Source organism: Seriola aureovittata, chromosome 7, assembly GCF_021018895.1.
Source record: "Seriola aureovittata isolate HTS-2021-v1 ecotype China chromosome 7, ASM2101889v1, whole genome shotgun sequence".
NCBI classification, from domain to species: Eukaryota; Metazoa; Chordata; class Actinopteri; order Carangiformes; family Carangidae; genus Seriola; species Seriola aureovittata.
In genome coordinates this window covers 19,809,572-19,827,812 of record NC_079370.1, presented here as the reverse complement: position 1 = coordinate 19,827,812, position 18,241 = coordinate 19,809,572, and the positions used below count along the sequence as shown (strand labels likewise).

Here is an 18,241-nt window from a genome sequence, read left to right as displayed (position 1 = left end):
AGTAAAGTCGGAGGAGAGAATTCTCTTTTATAGATGTCGAACACTGAAATTATTGCAGATTACTATTATTTTTAATTGGTGTAAATATATTTAAAAAAAAAAAAAAAAAAAAAACCTGTGTAGAATAGAAGAGTTGTTCAGCACTTGTGGTGAAGTAGACATGGGGAACACACTATATCAGAAGGTTATATCAAAAATGTTGCTATGTGATGTGTTAAAACAATGTGGGTTCTCTAGCCTGGTAGGGCTATTACCAAAATGAAAAACAGGACTCCAAATTTAAAGTGTAGACTGAAATACCATTAAATCTACCTCAGTGCCCCATATCATAGTAAAACTATGTCTGTATTGATTGACAACAAAAAAGAAACTACAATATTATACATATTTGAGAAGCTTGACAGCTTGAAGTGTCCTAATACTGTAACTTTAAACATTTTGACAATATCTTTACAAAGGCTTTATTTTCCCGGCTTTAGCAAATTGAAATTGTTCAATTGTTTATCAGTTTTCATACGACTAGCCCTTCTCTGCAATAAGCACCCAGATGCCAAGTATGGTTTCTAACAGCTATACCCTATTGTTCAAGTCAATCATTGCCCTTTCAGCACAATCAGCTAACAGCAGGATCTCCATATGCACAGAAAATTTCAGATTACCAACTGGCCTACACATTAAACAAAAAAAACTGAACTTAAACATAAAACTTGCAGCTTCAGTTAATCTAAAATGTAATATTAGCTTGAAACAAAAGATGGGTGAATGAATGATATGCATGATCCTGACTTCACAAGAAGTGAGGAAAACATTTCGATGGCAGTGATAAAATAGAATGAATGAATCAACTGACGTATAAATGTTTGCTGAGTAGCCTGAATTAGTTTATGTTGAAACTAACAGTAGTTGAGGCAGTCGTATAAAGTGTTGACATAAAGTAGTTGAAATTCTAGGGCATTGCATAGTTACTGGAATTTTATAGTTTTACAATTTCACAGTGTATTGCAAAATACATGATATACCAAGTACTGCGTGTTTATTATTCAAAGCCAAATCTAAAGTGTAAGCATTTCATAGAGCTTTGCAGCATCAGAGTAATCACAGTGTCAAGGTGAGAAGTGAAAAAAGATGTGAGGAGTTTCAAGATAAGTACCCAGCACTCCTCCCTCTAGTAGCATTACACCATTTTTAATACTCCTTAAAGTATTTAATCGGCCAAGGCTGAATTAGAATTCAGCTTTCATTTTCGGCAGTGAGGAATGGGGGCACCCACTCTCACACCAGGGAGCTGTTCATTACTTTTACAGTTGACACTGGGGTAACTTCACTGAACAGCCCTGAGGTTCATCAGCACCACTCCATTTAGTATTTTTACTTTGAGACCAAATCTGAACTGATTACTTAACTCACTGAAGGTGAAATCTAATGGCTTACTTTATATTATTTAGTGATTAGCTGAAGTTGATAGTATTTCCCAAACAAGCGAAACATGCAGTTAACTTTAAAAAGTCAGTGACTGTCAGTATGACTGATTCCTATTGAATTTTTTCTTGTTAAATTGTATTACAGACAGCAGCAATACATTAACATGCTAAAAAGTTTAGTCGTTCAATTACTCAAATCCAGTATATGTACGAATGATGGCCATTTCAGGTCATGGATTACATCCCAACTGGAGCCACATGGGATTGACTGACCGATAATAGCCAATAGTAATATCAGTATACAGTGTTGTATTGGTATAAGCGCATACAATATGTTGTCCAGTAAGGTTTGCCAAGGATATGTCACCATTGTACCATATTGTCTCTTCAGCACAGAGAATTGTTAAGTTTATTCCTCGACCCTAAAATGATCTAATCAGTCTGAATCTTCAATAATTGAAAAACCAAATTTAAAGATGCCGAGTGGAGTTGTTTAGCACTAGTTGCTCTATGGAGCAATGTTTTGTTTTATGCATGTGCACATGGATACTCATACATCTGTGTAATGCAATTCACATTCCTACTGCTGGTTTTACACTATTCTGCTGATAAACAGAGGCAGTGACAGTGATTTAGTGCAAAAATACATATTAATGCACCAACAAAGGCAGTGGAGAAGAAAAAACTAGTAAAAAATGGATGTAAACAATGGTTGATTGTAGATATTTAAAAAAATGGCTTTCCAAATCCAATATGTAGAAGTAAATACATTCAACATGTTTGCTAGACCTCCAGGATACGTATGAGCAACTTTTGTTTGCACGTAAACACTGCAGGGCATCTACAATGAATCCTTATCACAAATGTGTTATGAATAATAATGTTATTTATTTATGTATCAAAAAAAGAAAAGTAAAAAGAAAACTATGGGTGTACACATAATTAATGTTTTATTTTTATTCTTGAATACCGATATTGATATAAGCCTCTAGTGTTGGTTGGACTTTAGTTGTAACCCTTGGTCTGTTTGTCATGTTTTATATTTCCTTTGAATCCATTGTCATCTCACGAGTACGTTCAGTATTTGTTTCATTGTGCTGTGATGGTTCCTTTAGCTCCCAAGTAGTAGATTGCAGGTCTAGGTCGGTATCTTTCAAATGGAATCAGTTAAAAGAATCTAAAACCAAAACCATTCTGTTTGCAGTTCTCACATATTTAAAAATTCCACATATAACAGCAAATTATATGAAAATGTTGGTGGTATTTGCATTTTGAAGATAATCTAAGCTTTTCTGAAATGAAACCTCATATGATGACATCTTACATGGCATCCTCATTCTCAATATCATCATGTGTATAGATTTAAGTAATAACTCTGGGCCTTTAGCTGATTCCCACCCATCTGCCTTTTACAGTGTTTCCACTTCTCCTTAGCACCACACCTACCTGTCAGAATTAAACTATTAGAGCATATCTTGAGAATCCCTTTCTTTCCTTAGTGCCGCTCTCAGCTTCTGTAGATCGACAGTTCAGTGTGTCCTCCTTCCCTCAAATTTCTCACCCACCATGGCACTATGGATCCCATCCTGTCTGACCAATCAGCTTGAATTAGAGTCCCACTTGCCATCACCACATATGTTTTGATTACATGCCTCTTGCTACTCCAGCAACCAAATGCGGACAAACTGCTGATCCATCTTTCTACATTAGCACCTCTGCTCACTTTTGTTCATCCTCTCCTGTGCTGATCAGTGAAACAGCAGTGACATGTGCATTATGTTGGCCACAGGGGGTTCAGAGCAGCTGGTGACAGCTTCCCTCTGACAAATGAGTGTGTGTTTGTTTACAGTTGAGGCTCCCCCACCTGATGGCTTGGTCCGTGAGGTATGAGGCAACTGCGTTAGAGGGCTTCTTGGCAAATTAGGTACATCATTAACAGCTTAAGATTGGACTCTGAGATGCGACGCAGGTGCAGGACAGGACACAGCTTATATTAATGAACCTAGTCGCCAATTGAATATCTGCCGACACTATGATGACTGTGCAAGTATAACTTTATGAGCTACAAGCATGCAAAGATATGATCTTTGTTTGGAGATAGGTGAGATTACAGGTGTTGGTTCCCCTGGTGTGGATGGGGTCTCCATACATTACAGTGGCTTCGGTAACACAAAATGTGCAACTGCATACCAACTTAACTGGAGAGTATTTTCTGATGTTATAATCAATTAAGATAAGTATCAAGCAACTTCAAGCAACTGGATTCATGTACACAGAGTGCTGACAGAAAGCCTGTTTTTGCCAAAGAGTTGAATCTTAAGTTTCTCAAAACATGGTGCTGGGCGATACAGGCTGATTAAAGTCACAGGCATGTGAGACTTTTGTGATTGTGTGTTTTGTTGATTGATGGTGTTTTTCTGTATTTTGAAGGCAAAAAAAGTACTTTTCCTCGCTGGTTGTTTCCCTTTTGGGTTTTAACCCTGTGAACAGAACTCAGGCTTCCTTTTCTGTCTGTTTATAGCTCACTTTGAAAATGTCCCCAAAGTGTCTCTCAAATGTCAAATTATTTTGGGTATGCTGGCCAAAATTATATTTGTCAGCAACTGAAAGTTCAAAGGTGACTTTTCATCTCATTTTGTGATATGAAATGCATACTTGTGCACTTATGCCAGTTAAAATGGGTTTGCTGATAGTATGTTATTGCTTTATGTCCCCAGGTATTGTAAGCTGGTTGTTTCACATTTGTTAACTCTCCTTCTCTGCTGGTTTCTTTCCCGTCCCTGCAGCTCCCTGCGGAGGCCACTTCACAGGTTCAGAGGGAACTGTACTGTCCCCAAACTATCCACATAATTACACCAGAGGCCAGAGCTGTGTCTATGACATCTTTGTCCCTGGGGACTTTGGTAAGCATTTCAAGCATTATTTTCACCGAGTTGCAGAAAATAGTTGCTTAAGAGAGATAATTGTTTTTGTTTTCCGAGTTTTCAGTTAATGTCTGTGAAGAAATGCTGGCTTCTTCTTCAAGCTGGTCATAGGTGACAGTGTTCTACCAAACAAAACGTTCAGACTTGCATAATTAATTTCCCAGTAGCACTTAATTGTGTGTTTCATTCATTTCAGTGTTTTGTAAGTTTGGATTGGTGTGGGTGATGGTTACTTCAACTGACAGTTTCTGTAGTCAGTTTACATGCTTGTCTGCTGCTGGATTAATTTTCATTCCCTCTATACTTGCTTCTTCTGACAGCTGAATTGTCATGATATCGAGCCAATGGTTACACAATGAATAGACAAAGGTCAGTGTTGGCCACTGCTATTGCTCACAGTGGCGCGTGTCTGATGGAATAACATTTAATCAATACAAATTGTTTGAATTCCATACTCCTGTTGGAACTGCTGTTACTTCTTTGGCTCTTTCCCACTCCTATGTATAAGTTGAAAAACAACCTGAAGAATGGCAGTATTCAGGCTTTAGCAAGAGGTGTGAAAGCAGAATGAGATCAGGGCCAACAAAAATTGATTAAGTTGACATGAAAAATGCTCCGTAGTGTAGGTAATGGAGAGGAAGGTCAAGCAGCTGAGATGTGGGGAATAGATGGAGCAAGCAAATGCACGGATGCTCAGTTTATCAAAGCCCCTCTGTATATACATAATTCAGCAAAGATCTCTAGGAGACCTATATGCGCTTCTGCTAAATATTCCATGTTAGTCATAAAGAGCTGCTGAAATCGTAGGCAGGGCTTTTATTCTGTAAAGCCCTGTTCTTATGAAACACAGATTAATCCCCTGTGTGATGATCCAGCCCGACAGTTTACATTCTCTGTTGCCATCTTCCACTGTTCATAGAGTCCAGAAACCCACAGGCCTTTTTATTTTAATAAATATTGCATGCAAATGCAGCGTTTGCCTAAACTGACTGCAAAAGCTTAATGGAGTGTGGAAGTCGCCAAGCAACATTCCCACCTGGGCCTGCAAATTTATTCCAGGGACTGCAAACACAGAGGCTATTGAAAAATCCTACTGAAGAAGAGCAAGACTGTTGTGGCGTGGCTTGAGGGAAATATATTCTGGGATTCACAGCTCGGCTAGAGCAAACTGAAAATGTTGGGAGTACAACTCTATGATGTAACAAGAAATCCTAATTTATCCAAAGCATTTCACTAGTAATATGTGAATCTCACCCGCCCACCCCCACCCCCACCCCCACCCCCAGTTGTCTAAAACATCCTCTCCAGTTTTTGCTGTAATGGCAAATGAAAAAACTGAGTTTATCTGTGTATGTAGATGCTGGTAGAAAACCGCAGAAATTAAGGATTAAGTACTGTATGAGGAGTCTAGCATTTTAGTTTTGTTAACCTGCAGATCGATCAGTATGCAGAGAAATGTTTTCTCTGTACCAGCTTTGCAGCTGAGTTTAGCCTTTAGCCAGCATGATAGCAGAAAGCACATTTCAGTGTCTAGTATACAGGTAATTGAAATTTGTAAGTGCCTAGGGTAGAGTATCAAATGTGTCTTGGTCTGTCCCTCATATGACCGATAGTGTACGTGAGCCTTTGAGACATTGTATCAACCAGGTTGAACTAGCAGGGAAAGGTCAGTGGGGAAAAATCCCTTCATGACTCTTGCCCAATGACCTGAGGGTTTTACACCTTGGGGAGCAGCATTATGTGGGTGTATATCCTTATCTGTTTTGCTGTCAAGGTGTAGCTGCAAGTGTTAAGACAGACCCTGTTATAGACATATGTATCGTAAAATGTCTCTGAATATTTGAAACACTGCTGTATATGCTGGAAAAACATACTGTGTTAGTTTCTTGTCAGAAAAGTGGGAGTACATTACATTTAAATTGATTAAACCATGTGCTTTTCATGATTATTTGTAGGATATTTGATAAAGTTAGTGCTGGTACATTGCGTGACATTGTGTTTGACTAATGGTTGTCAGGAATGGTAACCAGCCATTGCCTGAATGAAAGCTATGTTTAAATTGTTGATCATCATAAAATGGATTTCACTGAAAGTGGCTTAGTGTCGCTAATAATGCATAATAAAATAAACAGTGATAGGCAGATGTTTTTTAATTGCATATTTACAAAGTAGACGCAAGTATAATGAGGTAAATTGCAATAGAGAAAATAATTATCCTCTGAAAGCCTGATCAGATTCGTACCTTATCAGTCATATCACAACTATATTTGATCTGGATCTGCAGTGTTCATCATATTTGAGGAAATAATGAACATTTTTTTAGGGATAAATTGATTTTTCTATTACAATATGCAATGTTGCCATGTTCTGAGGTCTTGGCAGATATGATGATGAGATAATCACATGCTGTGGAAATTTTTTTTATAATTAAATATTCGTTTCAGCTATGCCATTTGTGACATAGAAATATGTTTTTGACCTGTGTGCTGATGTTGACTGTGTCCAGAGACATTATGTTTTCGGGTTGTCCACTCGTATGTTCACACATCCATACGCCTGTAGGTCACAAGTCTCATTCTCGTGAACGTGGTATTTTAGCAATGCCTTGAGTGAATTTTTTCAACGTTCACTTGGACTTTACTTGAACTGATTTTATAATTTGATGGTCAAAGGCCAAAGGTCACTTTGTCCTCACAAAACATGTTTTTGGCATAACTCAAAAATTCATATGCTAATTATGACAAAATACCAGTTTCTTCATAGTCTTATAGTCTCCATATATGAGTCTGGACAGACATGGATGTAACTGAAGCATACAATGATGAGTTGGTAATAATAGTTTTCACATTTGGTTGTCTTGTTGCTTAATCACCTGGCTGACTGGTGTAGTAGTCACAAGAGTAAATAAATGCAACAGGAGCACTCTCAATTTCTTTCTGCACCAAGGTGAGGAATTCACCATTCTTTGTTGTAGTTATTTTGTTGTCAAACCAGGTTGATAGTGGTAGCCTATAGATCTTGTTGCCTGGGGCAACTGGGCAGCTGTTACTCTCAGGCCCTGCAGTATAAGCCAATATCTACATAGAACTTTTATTTTTTTCCAACTACAAATCCTTTGCATGCATACATATAGGACTAATGCTAATGAAAAGTTCAGCTACATTTTGTTGTTTTTGTTTTGTCATCTGCTCCAAGTTTTCATGAAAGCACAGGTTTACGCTGTATGTTTGTCATTGTCATTGCAAAGGATTGTGACAGCTCAAAGTATCAGGGATGTTTATACATGTGTTAGATGTTGGCAGATATCTTGTTCAGTGGTATTATTGTACAGTTTGTGTAGATTTACTGTACTTTACCCAAGCTGTCATGATTTCTGTCTCACTGACTGGTTGCATATTTCCCTGTATGTGCCTGTGTTTTCCTGTGGGCCGCATTTTGCTATGCCACCCTTCGAACCTAATAAACTGACATAACATATGCACATAATAAACATCCATCCATTACACCATAATGCACTGCAGTGTAATCTAGTACAATTCTGCCTGAAACATAACCTCAATCACACAAATACATGACTCATATTTACAATTTGGACCGCTCTGCTCTTATCCATGTGCATACATGTTAATATTGGCGTTTATTTACTGTATGGCAGTGGATGATCATAAAAATGATAATAAAAGCTAGTGCTTAAAGCACACTGTGTGTATAGTCTATAGTAAAAAAAAGGCTTTACAGTCATTTGTGAGCCATCATTTTGCTAACTCAGCATTCACTTATCCTGTGTGCGTAGCTTATTTTACTTTGCACCATTCAGACATTATTAAGGTACAATGTGCATCTGTCTTGCCCTTTAATGTTTAATAATTCTATCAGAAATAATGGTGGTAGTCATATTTCAAACAATAACTCTGCTTCTCTTTTAAAGAGATAAATTATTCATGGCACTCAACCTTTGCCTTGGGCACTGCTTGTAAACATACAGTGCCCCACAGGAATTCACTCTTGTTTACACCAAGATCACTGGCTAGTGTTTAACGTTTTTTGTCCTGTACTTCCAGCAGGATATGTATTTTCTTACATAAAAACTGACTGAAAGTCAAGATATTTTGACAAAATAAAACCCCATTGTGTGCTTGTGTGCACTGGTACACAGGGAGAAAAAAGAAATTAAAAAAACATGTGGACGCATATTTATCTTTGACAAAAATGCCAAACTGTGCTTCAAGGTAAATTGATTTTTTTCCCAGCCTAAGTTTGTATACTTTGTATTTAGCCTAGAGGATGCGTTTGTTTGATGTAGCCTCCGTCGTGAATGTTTGATGGCTTCAGAGGTGAGTGAAATTCTTCCAATTAGCAGGACCCTCTGTGATATTTCTTTCTTATTTCTTTTTTTTTTTCTTCTTTTGCCATGAGAAATGTGCTTTTATTTGCTTTGCATTGGATCGTGCCTGAAATATTCCCAAGGATATGTAGCAACATTTACTCCAAGGATCATTAACTTTGTAGATAATCTTTTGAAAATCACGTATGGATTTAAAAATCTCATTAATAGCGAGATGATTGTCAGAAGCCATTTACACGTCTGGAGTCAAAATTGAGTCTAACTATGTTTTTCTAATGCTTTCCTTGCAAAACCCTGCAAAAGCATCACTATATATGCCTCTAACTCTCAACCTCATTTTTTCAAGGTTTTATAGCAGATTGAATACCCACTATAACACATATTTTTATGTGTGGTGTTTGTGGTTAACTTTACACAAGTTTCATTTCATCCTGTGGTAGTCTCTCACCGGAGGGATGCCCATAATGAGTCGTTAATGAATCTTATTTCATTGACACAACATTCAGTCACCTCTGTCTATCTGCCTGAGGCTTTTTACAGTTCCAGTGTATATGTGTGTATAATACTAACAACAACATATGCATAATGGTTGCCACAGAATGTGTCAGGAGGCGAGACAGGAGCACTGACAGATTGCAGTAATAAATCTGGGCTGCAACAAGATGGACAGAGAATGAGAGAGAGAGAGAGAGACTGTGGAAGCTGCAAGAGGTAAAGGGAGTGAGTCTAACTACGAGAAAGAGGCACATAGATCTTAGTTGAATGTGAAAGTTTCAGAACAAGTCGGATGGAGAGTGTGATAATGAGTGAGAGAGTTGTAATGAGCGAGACAGGGAATGAGAGAAGAGAGAGAGAAACAGAGTGGTGCTGAGAACGATCATAAAAACATTGACCCTGGGGGCTGATTGTTGACTCATCAGTGATGTTTGCTGGAGAGTAAGATTGTGCCTGAGGCCACCTTCGTACATGTCTAGCTGCATCCCACACAGAAACCATTAGCTTGTCTGTCTGCATCGGTTTACAGTATATACACAACCCTCACTGTGATTAACCTTATATGAACTATATACTCTGTCCCCACTTTGACTCGAAAGGTGTTTTTGCTTTGGGGGGCTCCACAGGTACATATGTTCGTGGATGTAGTAAGAGAATTTGCCGCTGTCAAATTTGAGTGGGTTGAGCACTCAAGTTGGTTTTCAAATTGATGACATTGTGGGTACCCACTGATATATCCCTTAAGAGTACTGAAACAACTATATGCTGTTTCAAGAGTCAACAAGTAAAAACAATGATAAAGAACCAAGTAAATAAATAAATATTTAAGATAAAAATAAAAAGAGTGCTGCTAAATCTGGAAGTAAAAGATGTTAGTTATATATCTTTGTCCTCTTTCTCCTCTCTCTTGAAGTGACCAATACTTACAGCCTTCAATCCACAGAAGGGAGTTTTTACCCAAGATAGAAGCCTAATGGACTGGATGCAGTTTGCGCCAAGGTGCAGCCACATACTCCCTGCCAAAAGGGCTGATGCAATTTCACTGTGATAATGGGTCATTAAAAATATATGTGTCTGTGCTGTCATACAATCCCTCTGGTTTCTGTAAATGAGGCTTGTGTATGCTGTCACAGTCCAGAATCTCAGAAGGCCTGTGCCGCCACAAAGTAAAGACGGCAGGTAGCTCTTCCATAATTCATAGCCAGAAGGACAAACATATGCTGCCATTTTCCTTACCTTTTCCTATTGCCTGTGCTGAGAGTGTCTTTAACACCTTATCTGGGCTTTCTACATATTTTACCTGAAGGCACATGTATCTAATGCAGTGGCTATAGGTAAAAAATAGGATGGCATTACATAACAATTACATTAATGCTGTCCTGAACAATTGCTTTTTACTGCATGGTCCAATTATAGTTTATCTGAGTGGCTGTCTACCAGTATGAACTTCAGTTTCCAAACATATGTCATTTCCTGTCAACACTGTCATGTAGTTTGTTTTTTTTAATGTGACTCTCTAATTGCAAACATTTTGTAGTAATAACCTAGAAAATTGTTTACACGTAAGCAATGAAAAAAAAAAGGAAACAAAAGGAAACCAGGATATCAGTGTAAAAATGTCAACTGTAACTGACAGATCAGTAAATTCAAGTTTTTCAGTGTGACACAATAAGACAGAATTCAAACTCAACTCAAGACTCAGACAAGACATAAACCATATACTTAAAAAGCACTTTTCATAATTAGAATGTCAGTCAGGCATCCAAACAGCATCAAGCACTATACAAGAACAAAAAACAAAACAACAACAAAAAAAGCTGAAAAATCTCAACAGCAATCTCATCCACATAAGCTGTTAACAGGAAAAATAACTGCAACTTGCTTGTACACAACAGCAGTTATGAACCGTGAGAGTTCTCCTCGAAAGAGATGCTTTTTTTTTTTAATACAGACAGGTAGCTGGTAAATGGGTAATCAGCTTATGGAAAGCGAATGTCAAGAACTGGATACTTGCCAAGGTTGCCTAGAGGGCAGTGGATTTATAGCTGAATAAGATGGACATGCAGATGATAAAGGCATTTCCATCACATCTTGGCCGAGGTGGTCAAGTTGACAAATTGGTTAAGATGCGCAAAAGTGTGATGGGAGCAGGGTTTTTGTTTGAATAACTGAAGTTGGAGGACCTACTTCTCGTTGACAGTCACAAAATCCCTTTAAGACCTTTTAGACAGAGGCAAGGGCAGAGTGAGATAGAGCCCCTGCAGAGCTACTCAAGGTTTACTGATTAGCTTCCACGTGATACCTGAGAACTGGAGCCTGTTATCTGACTTTATAGTCCATTTTAGATAAATACTCCAGCAAAACTGCTTTGGCACTACAGAGAAGTGATGTGCCAGCAAGGTTTTGTTGAGTTTTAGCCATACAGTAAAATGGAATAAATTTGAAATGCTCCCACTACTGTGTTCAACCACTTAATGTAACCTTGACGATTTAGTGCATGTCAGCATGAACATATTTTTCTCGAATCTTGTCACATGAAGATGTTTTCAAATGAGCTGTTTGGTAACAGTAGCCTCAGCTGGCAAACGGTCCAGGAGGTTGGTCTGTCTCACAGTAACAAGTGGGACCTGTGAGGTCATAAGGAACAGATTGTGCATGACTGACTGATGACACAAAGGAGTAGACTCAACCAGAACCAGAGGAGGAATTCCTGCCACTGTTTGCTGGTTACTTGTGAAACGACAAACCAGGTGTAGCTTGAGTCTGTAGTTTCAGATGGATTACAGTGATGCAAGTATAATCTGACCATAGCCTCTCTTTCTGATTTTTCTCCATGTGTTGGGGGGGGGGGAATTAAACTGACATAACCACGCTTAAACATTTAAGTCTGATTTTGTATATGCAAGAGGAGAAAAGTGGTTATTTAATACCAGTACCTGCTGATGAGTCATATCTAACAAGCTGGCAGTCATCTAGCATGGGTGGGTGGTTAGCCAGTTGGTTGGGTAGTTAATTATTAATCTTTTCATCTGAGGCAAATATACTGTATAGTTTGCAGTTTTGTTTTTAAAGCAGTAGACTAAGCAATGAGTGTATTAGCTCCATAACTTTTGGTGCCATAACACTGTAATGGTACAGTTAGTGAGTTTTTATATACAATTAAGTATTAATAGTGAGTCACTTTGTTTTTATACTATGTGCTGCATACTAATTTGACCACATATTCTGAAGTCATTCTGACTTGTTTGTCTTTTGACTGCATGAAAAGACCTTATGAATGTATCTTGTTGCGAAGCAACACTGATAATCTCTGAGCTCTATTTCTCTGACTAGAGGTAATACTACAGATAAACGTATTTCAAAGGCAGTCTGGGAGCAGATTGGTTTGTTCAGGTTAAATAGCAACAGAGAAAAAAAGTCTGACACCCACAGGCATTACAGACTTGTGCAGTTCAAAAAGGACCCCTAACAATTATACTCATGTCTCTCTAAGCAGCAACATAGAGGCTTACAGAGACATTAATTTGCAGATGCTGGTAAGCAATTAAACATAATGAACATCAACATTTTCTAGACAGAAAGACTCAGCAACTCCTGAATAACAGCTCTTTAAAGAGAAATACCTGAACAATATTTCTCTCTTTCGACCTCTATATACATGAGCAATATAGTACGCACAAGGCGATCTCACCCGTGCATTGTAGAATTTCTTGCCTGGCTGGCATGCATGAGTTTTATCATAATGCATCAACTACACACAACACAGAAGTGATCCAGCGGGCCACGCTCATTCATTCTGTAGGAGAAAGATCAAATAGCAGAGGGAGGAGAGATGGAGACTGAAAGAGCCTTTCTAAGATTATGACATTTCTCTTCCCTGCTGTATTGTAATGATCCTATCTGCAGTACATGCCCTTGTTTTTGACAGGGGAAGGACTCCATCCCAAAAGCCGAGATGATAAAGGAGCCAGATGAAAACTGAAAAGTGCAGCCAAAGTTTACAGTAGATGAGCTGTAGCATTAAGCCAATCAGACATATTGTCTGTTCTCAAGCCTTTTCTGCTCTTATTTTCTCTTAATAGGGGAGCCCTTGCAGTTTGCCTCAACTTTTCACACATCATCTGGTATTTCTTAGCTCTTTTCATCAAATCGCGGGCCAATCTTAAAATCCACTCTTCAAGCTGGCCAAACATACTTATCAGATTTCAGTTGTGTGTCGACACAAATCTCGCCACAATATGGAATTTGCAATCACAGACATTTGTTCCCAAAATTTCCACTGATGTCCCTTTGATTAGTTTCCTTTACATACAGGTAAGGAGGAAAGTGGGTCATCTGGACAAATTGGTCATTAGAACAGCAAAATCGTATCATATTGTGTCGTGTCGTGGGGTGTGGCACAAACACTCTGGACCAGGTTTTCATTTAGGATATAGCTGTACTTCGCTCCGCTCAGCTTTTTCTCAACCCTGACTAGTCCCCCTGTCCCTGCTGCTGAACAATACCCCCACCGCATGATGCCGCTCCAGCATGCTTCACTGCTGGGATGGTATGATTGGTGATCATCAGGCTGGAGGCTCTTGTTTCTCACCATCTGAGACTCTTTTAGGTGCTTTTTTGCACACCTCAAGAAGCTTTCATGTGTCTTTCACTGAGGAGAGACTTCCGCCTGGTCACTCTGCCATAAAGCCCAAATCAGTGAAGTGCTTCAGTGATGGTTGTCCTTCTGGAATTTTCTCCCATCTCCGCACAGAACTATGGAGCTCTTGGGAGCCTACAATGCAGCAGAAAGTTTTTGTAGCCTTCCGCAGATCTGTGCCTTGGCTCCTGTCTCGGAGCTATGCAAGTAGTTCCTTCCTCCTCATGGATTGTTTTTTGCTCTGATCTGCATTGCCTTTGAGAACTTAGACAGTTGTGTGCCTTTCCAAATCATGTCCAATCAATTGAATTTAATCAAGGTGTAGAAACATCTCAAAGATGATCAAGAGAAATGGGAGGCACCTGAGCTGAATTTCAAGTGTCATAGCAAAGGGTCTGAATACTTATGTCAATATGATATTTTAGTTTTTCCTTTTTAATAAATTAACAAAAATCTATTAATAATTAATAATCTATTGAGTATAGTTTGATGAGAGAAAACAATGATTGATTTTAGCATGAGACAAATAATAAAAAGTGAAAAAAGGGAAGGGGTCCGAATACTTTCTGAATGCACTGTATATTGGATGGTTCTGTCTAATTAGGGTGTATGGTAAACATTTAGCATGAAACATGTCAAATGTAATTAATATGTATTCATCATGGTAAGATATGTTATTATAAACACACCAAATGCAAACTCATTTTAGTACCAGGCAAAGAAACTGGAGAAACTGGTGGAATCATCTTGCCAGGTAGACATGGTACAGGTTGGTTGTTGTAGTGTAGTGGTGTGGAGATGTCTTCTTAGCACACATTGCTCCCCTTAGTACCACCTGAGAACCATTCAGACACCACAACATACCTGGACATTGTTGCTGACCAGGTGCATCAGTGCATTGCCACAGTCTACACCTTTTCAAATGGAAACTTTCAGGAGAATAACAAGCCTTGTCACAAAGCACTCCTCATTTTAAAATGGCTCCAGGAACGTGACAGTGATTTTAATTTTCTTCACTACCCTGCACTTTCTCCAGGTCCCAGCCCAATAGAGCACCTTTGAAATGTGTTGGTAAGGGCTTTTCACAGTGTGAGTGCAATGGCAAATATATGCAGGAAATATGTGTTTTGAGTCAGAATGAACCAAGAAATAGGAACCATCACTTTATTGAATCTTATTGAAGGAATTTAGGCTGTTTTGAAGCAAAAGTGTCCTATGAAACCCTAGTGAGGTTTATCTTATCAAGTTAATTTCAAAGTGTTAACTGCATATTGCTGTGTTCGTCTTACAATACCTTCATTTTCTGTAAGTGATTCCAATGTATGATCAACCAGCCTTGATTGCTTTAATCACGTGATTAATTTAAACAGTCCCCTGAATCCATTAATTTCTGGCAGAAACCACAAAGGATAGCAGAAACCATCACAGTCTCTTGTCACATTAGGGAAATTAGATTGTCATCACATGAGAATAGGCTACACCTTTAATAATACATTTTTGCATTATCATTGCCCAACAGGCATAGTGATGTGAAATACAGGAATGCACTAATATCACGATAGTCGATACCCAAAGAGGTCTGTGATTTAAGCGACTTAACTGCTTTGGGATAATTCAAGGTCAACATGCAGGCATGAAAATGTTGTCTATTGTCCAAGTGCATTGCATTACACTCCCATGACTGGGCCCAGAGGACAAAAGATTCATCATAGTCCTGCATAAATTAGCGTAACAAGTTTACAATGATTTATTGACTTAAAATCTGGATGCGATTACAGCAAAGGAGCAGATTGTAGTCATGCATGGCTGACTTTGGATTAGAGGCAGAAATGAGCGACACTGTACTTGTGAGAGTATGTATGTGTGTGTGTGTGTGTGTGTGTGTGTGTGTGTGTGTGTGTGTGTGTGTGTGTGTGTGTGTGTGTGTGTTCACAAAGGGGGAGTGCAGCCTGTTCAACAAAGCACGGTGTTGGTATGCTAATACCACAGCAGGGATGTGTCCCTAAGGGTGAAATCATCTCTTATTCAGCCTCTGCTTCAGCCATAGGCATTCTCACTACTCAACAGATAAAGAAACAGGTCTGCCTGTGATTCTTTGTGTAAGTACACATTTTTGTGTGTACAAGTGTACGTGTATGTTTGTGTGTGTACATTTGAATTTTTTTCCTTTTTTTCGCTTTGTCAGTTTTAGGGGCTGGCATTTGTCTTTGGCTGCTTTGTGTGTTTGATCTATTTTATGTCACATAGAGTAAGTAGCAAGGCGCCCTTATTATAAAAACATAGAAATTGTTACATCCGTCCCCACATTTCCTCATTCCTGCTCGCTCCATGTCTTCAGTATTGTCATTTGGCTGGTTGCTTGGCAGTCGGTCCAAACAACCATCTCTTGGGACATAAGGTGCAGCGTTGCCTCCAGTGGCTGTTGGGGGACATTTAGTCTCTCAGATTTGTTTCTTACTCTGCCTCTCATTTTTTCACTCTTGTGTCTTTGTTGGTTATGTGGTGGGTTTAACGGTGTAGCCGTGCTGTACTGTGAGCCTACATGCCAGAGGAGATCTGTACTGCTACAAAGTGAAGATGACAGGAAGCTGCTCCATAATTCATAGCCAGAAGGACAAACATATGCTGCCATTTTTTACCTTCAGCAATTGCCTCTATTACCAGTATTTTTGTACACCTTTTCAGGTGGATCTTGTGTGTATTTTGCCTGAAGGCATGTGGATGTAGCTAACACATTGGTGAAAGCTATTACTGGGTGAAAACAGCCTTTACTTGCTTTTTCTTTAGCTGTTTCAGCTATTTGAAATCTGCTCTTCACAGCATTGCCCAATTATAGTTAACCTGCATGTCTGTGCACCAGTTAGATCAGCCACTCTCAACTGCTTTAAAGCTTGTTAATTTATTTCATTACATATTTAACTAAGTTCTGTTGACTGCAACTTCTACAATGTTGATTAATTAGTAAGAATTTCGTTGAGAGCGCTAAGTTATGAAAAATCATGGTTTACTGTTTTTTCTTTTTTGTTTTCTTTTCAATGAACATCAACTTGGAATATTTATTTACAAAACTGCTAAAAAAATCAAGATAGTTCTTTGAGATTAATGCTTCATATAGCCACAAAAACTAAAGTATTTAAGTTGATATCTTTCTATTTAGAAATGCTGTTTTCCGCAGATTAAATCCACTTGCCAAAAAGGAATGGTGGAATTGCATTTCATACTAAGGTCCTGGCATTAACATGCATCTCGGGTGATTTGTTCCCAAGTGAACTGCTCTAACCACGTCAGTTCACACCCTGCATTAAAATGCGTCTCGAGTGAACACTTGTGATCGGATCTCATTTCCCCGCTTTATATGCAAATAAACTGATGTGTTGCTGTGTTTGGCCAATCTGATTATGACAGGTGGGTCTGTTGTCAATGTGTTTGTGTATGTATATGATAGAGAGAGATATAGTGTATGAGCAGGGCAAGGAGAGGTTGAGCAAATCAATTCACTGTGCACAGCTGTGGTGGACTAGACTGGCAGAGGATGTCTGTTGATGTAGGCGGTCCTTCAATGTGGCCCAGGACACATGTGTTCACACTGCTAAAAGAATGTGACCTAGACTGCCTGTGGTCTGAGTGATCGGATCTCAAAGGCGTCCTGGGTGCGTTCACACCTGCACTTAAAGCTGTCCACTTGTGATCTGATCATCTGAGATGGATGTTAATGCCAGGTTGACATATAGTACTATGTGTTTGGTTGAGATGAGAGGAAAAACATGGTTCTACTGAGCTGAAAATAAAGTTGTTGTGGTAATGCGTCGATCTTCATCAGAAGGAAGAGCAAAGAGAGAAGCAGACGAGAGGGATAAAAGAGCATAAAGAATATGTATCTTTCACAAGATGCGTTTGCAGCAGAGGGCAAGACTGAGGCTGCAATCTTATCACTGGTAATGTACATACATACAGTACCAGTACAGCATAAGATTGTTTACCCCTCCTTCCTCTCGTTTGCCTGCTACTACCAGGTCTCAGCCTGCCAGCTTCTGTCAATCGAACACAGACAGAGACACGCTCCCCAGCTGAGAGAAAAGGAGTATTTCTGATATTTCCCTAAAGAGTTTTTTTCCCCCTATAATGATAGAAAACTATAATAAAACATTAAAAATAATAGTGACGTCATTTGAGTCTGTGAAAAGAGATACTAAATGGGATTTTAGTTTGACTCTAAGTATCACGTACTGCATTGTGTGAAGGTTATTTTCCATGTGTTAAATGCCACAACACACCAAAAAGAGATACAAAATTCGAAGGACTACGTCATTATTTGTAGTTAAGAAAATGTTGCGGAAAGGTTTACTGCAGGTAAGCAGATAGTACTTTGCTTGAGGGAATAGTGACCTATGAAGAGCTACCGTACAGAAAGCATATT

The 18,241-nt window shown here is 38.8% G+C and overlaps 1 protein-coding gene across 2 annotated transcripts in view; it reads left to right on the top strand.

Moving 5' to 3' along the window:
• Positions 1–18,241, top strand: part of LOC130172442 (CUB and sushi domain-containing protein 3-like) — a 216,283-nt gene that overhangs the window by 101,945 nt on the left and 96,097 nt on the right. For both annotated transcript variants that reach the window (XM_056381188.1, XM_056381187.1), the window contains exon 31: positions 4,208–4,324. In XM_056381188.1, the coding sequence (XP_056237163.1) occupies positions 4,208–4,324 (117 nt within the window). The remainder of the gene's footprint in view (positions 1–4,207; positions 4,325–18,241) is intronic.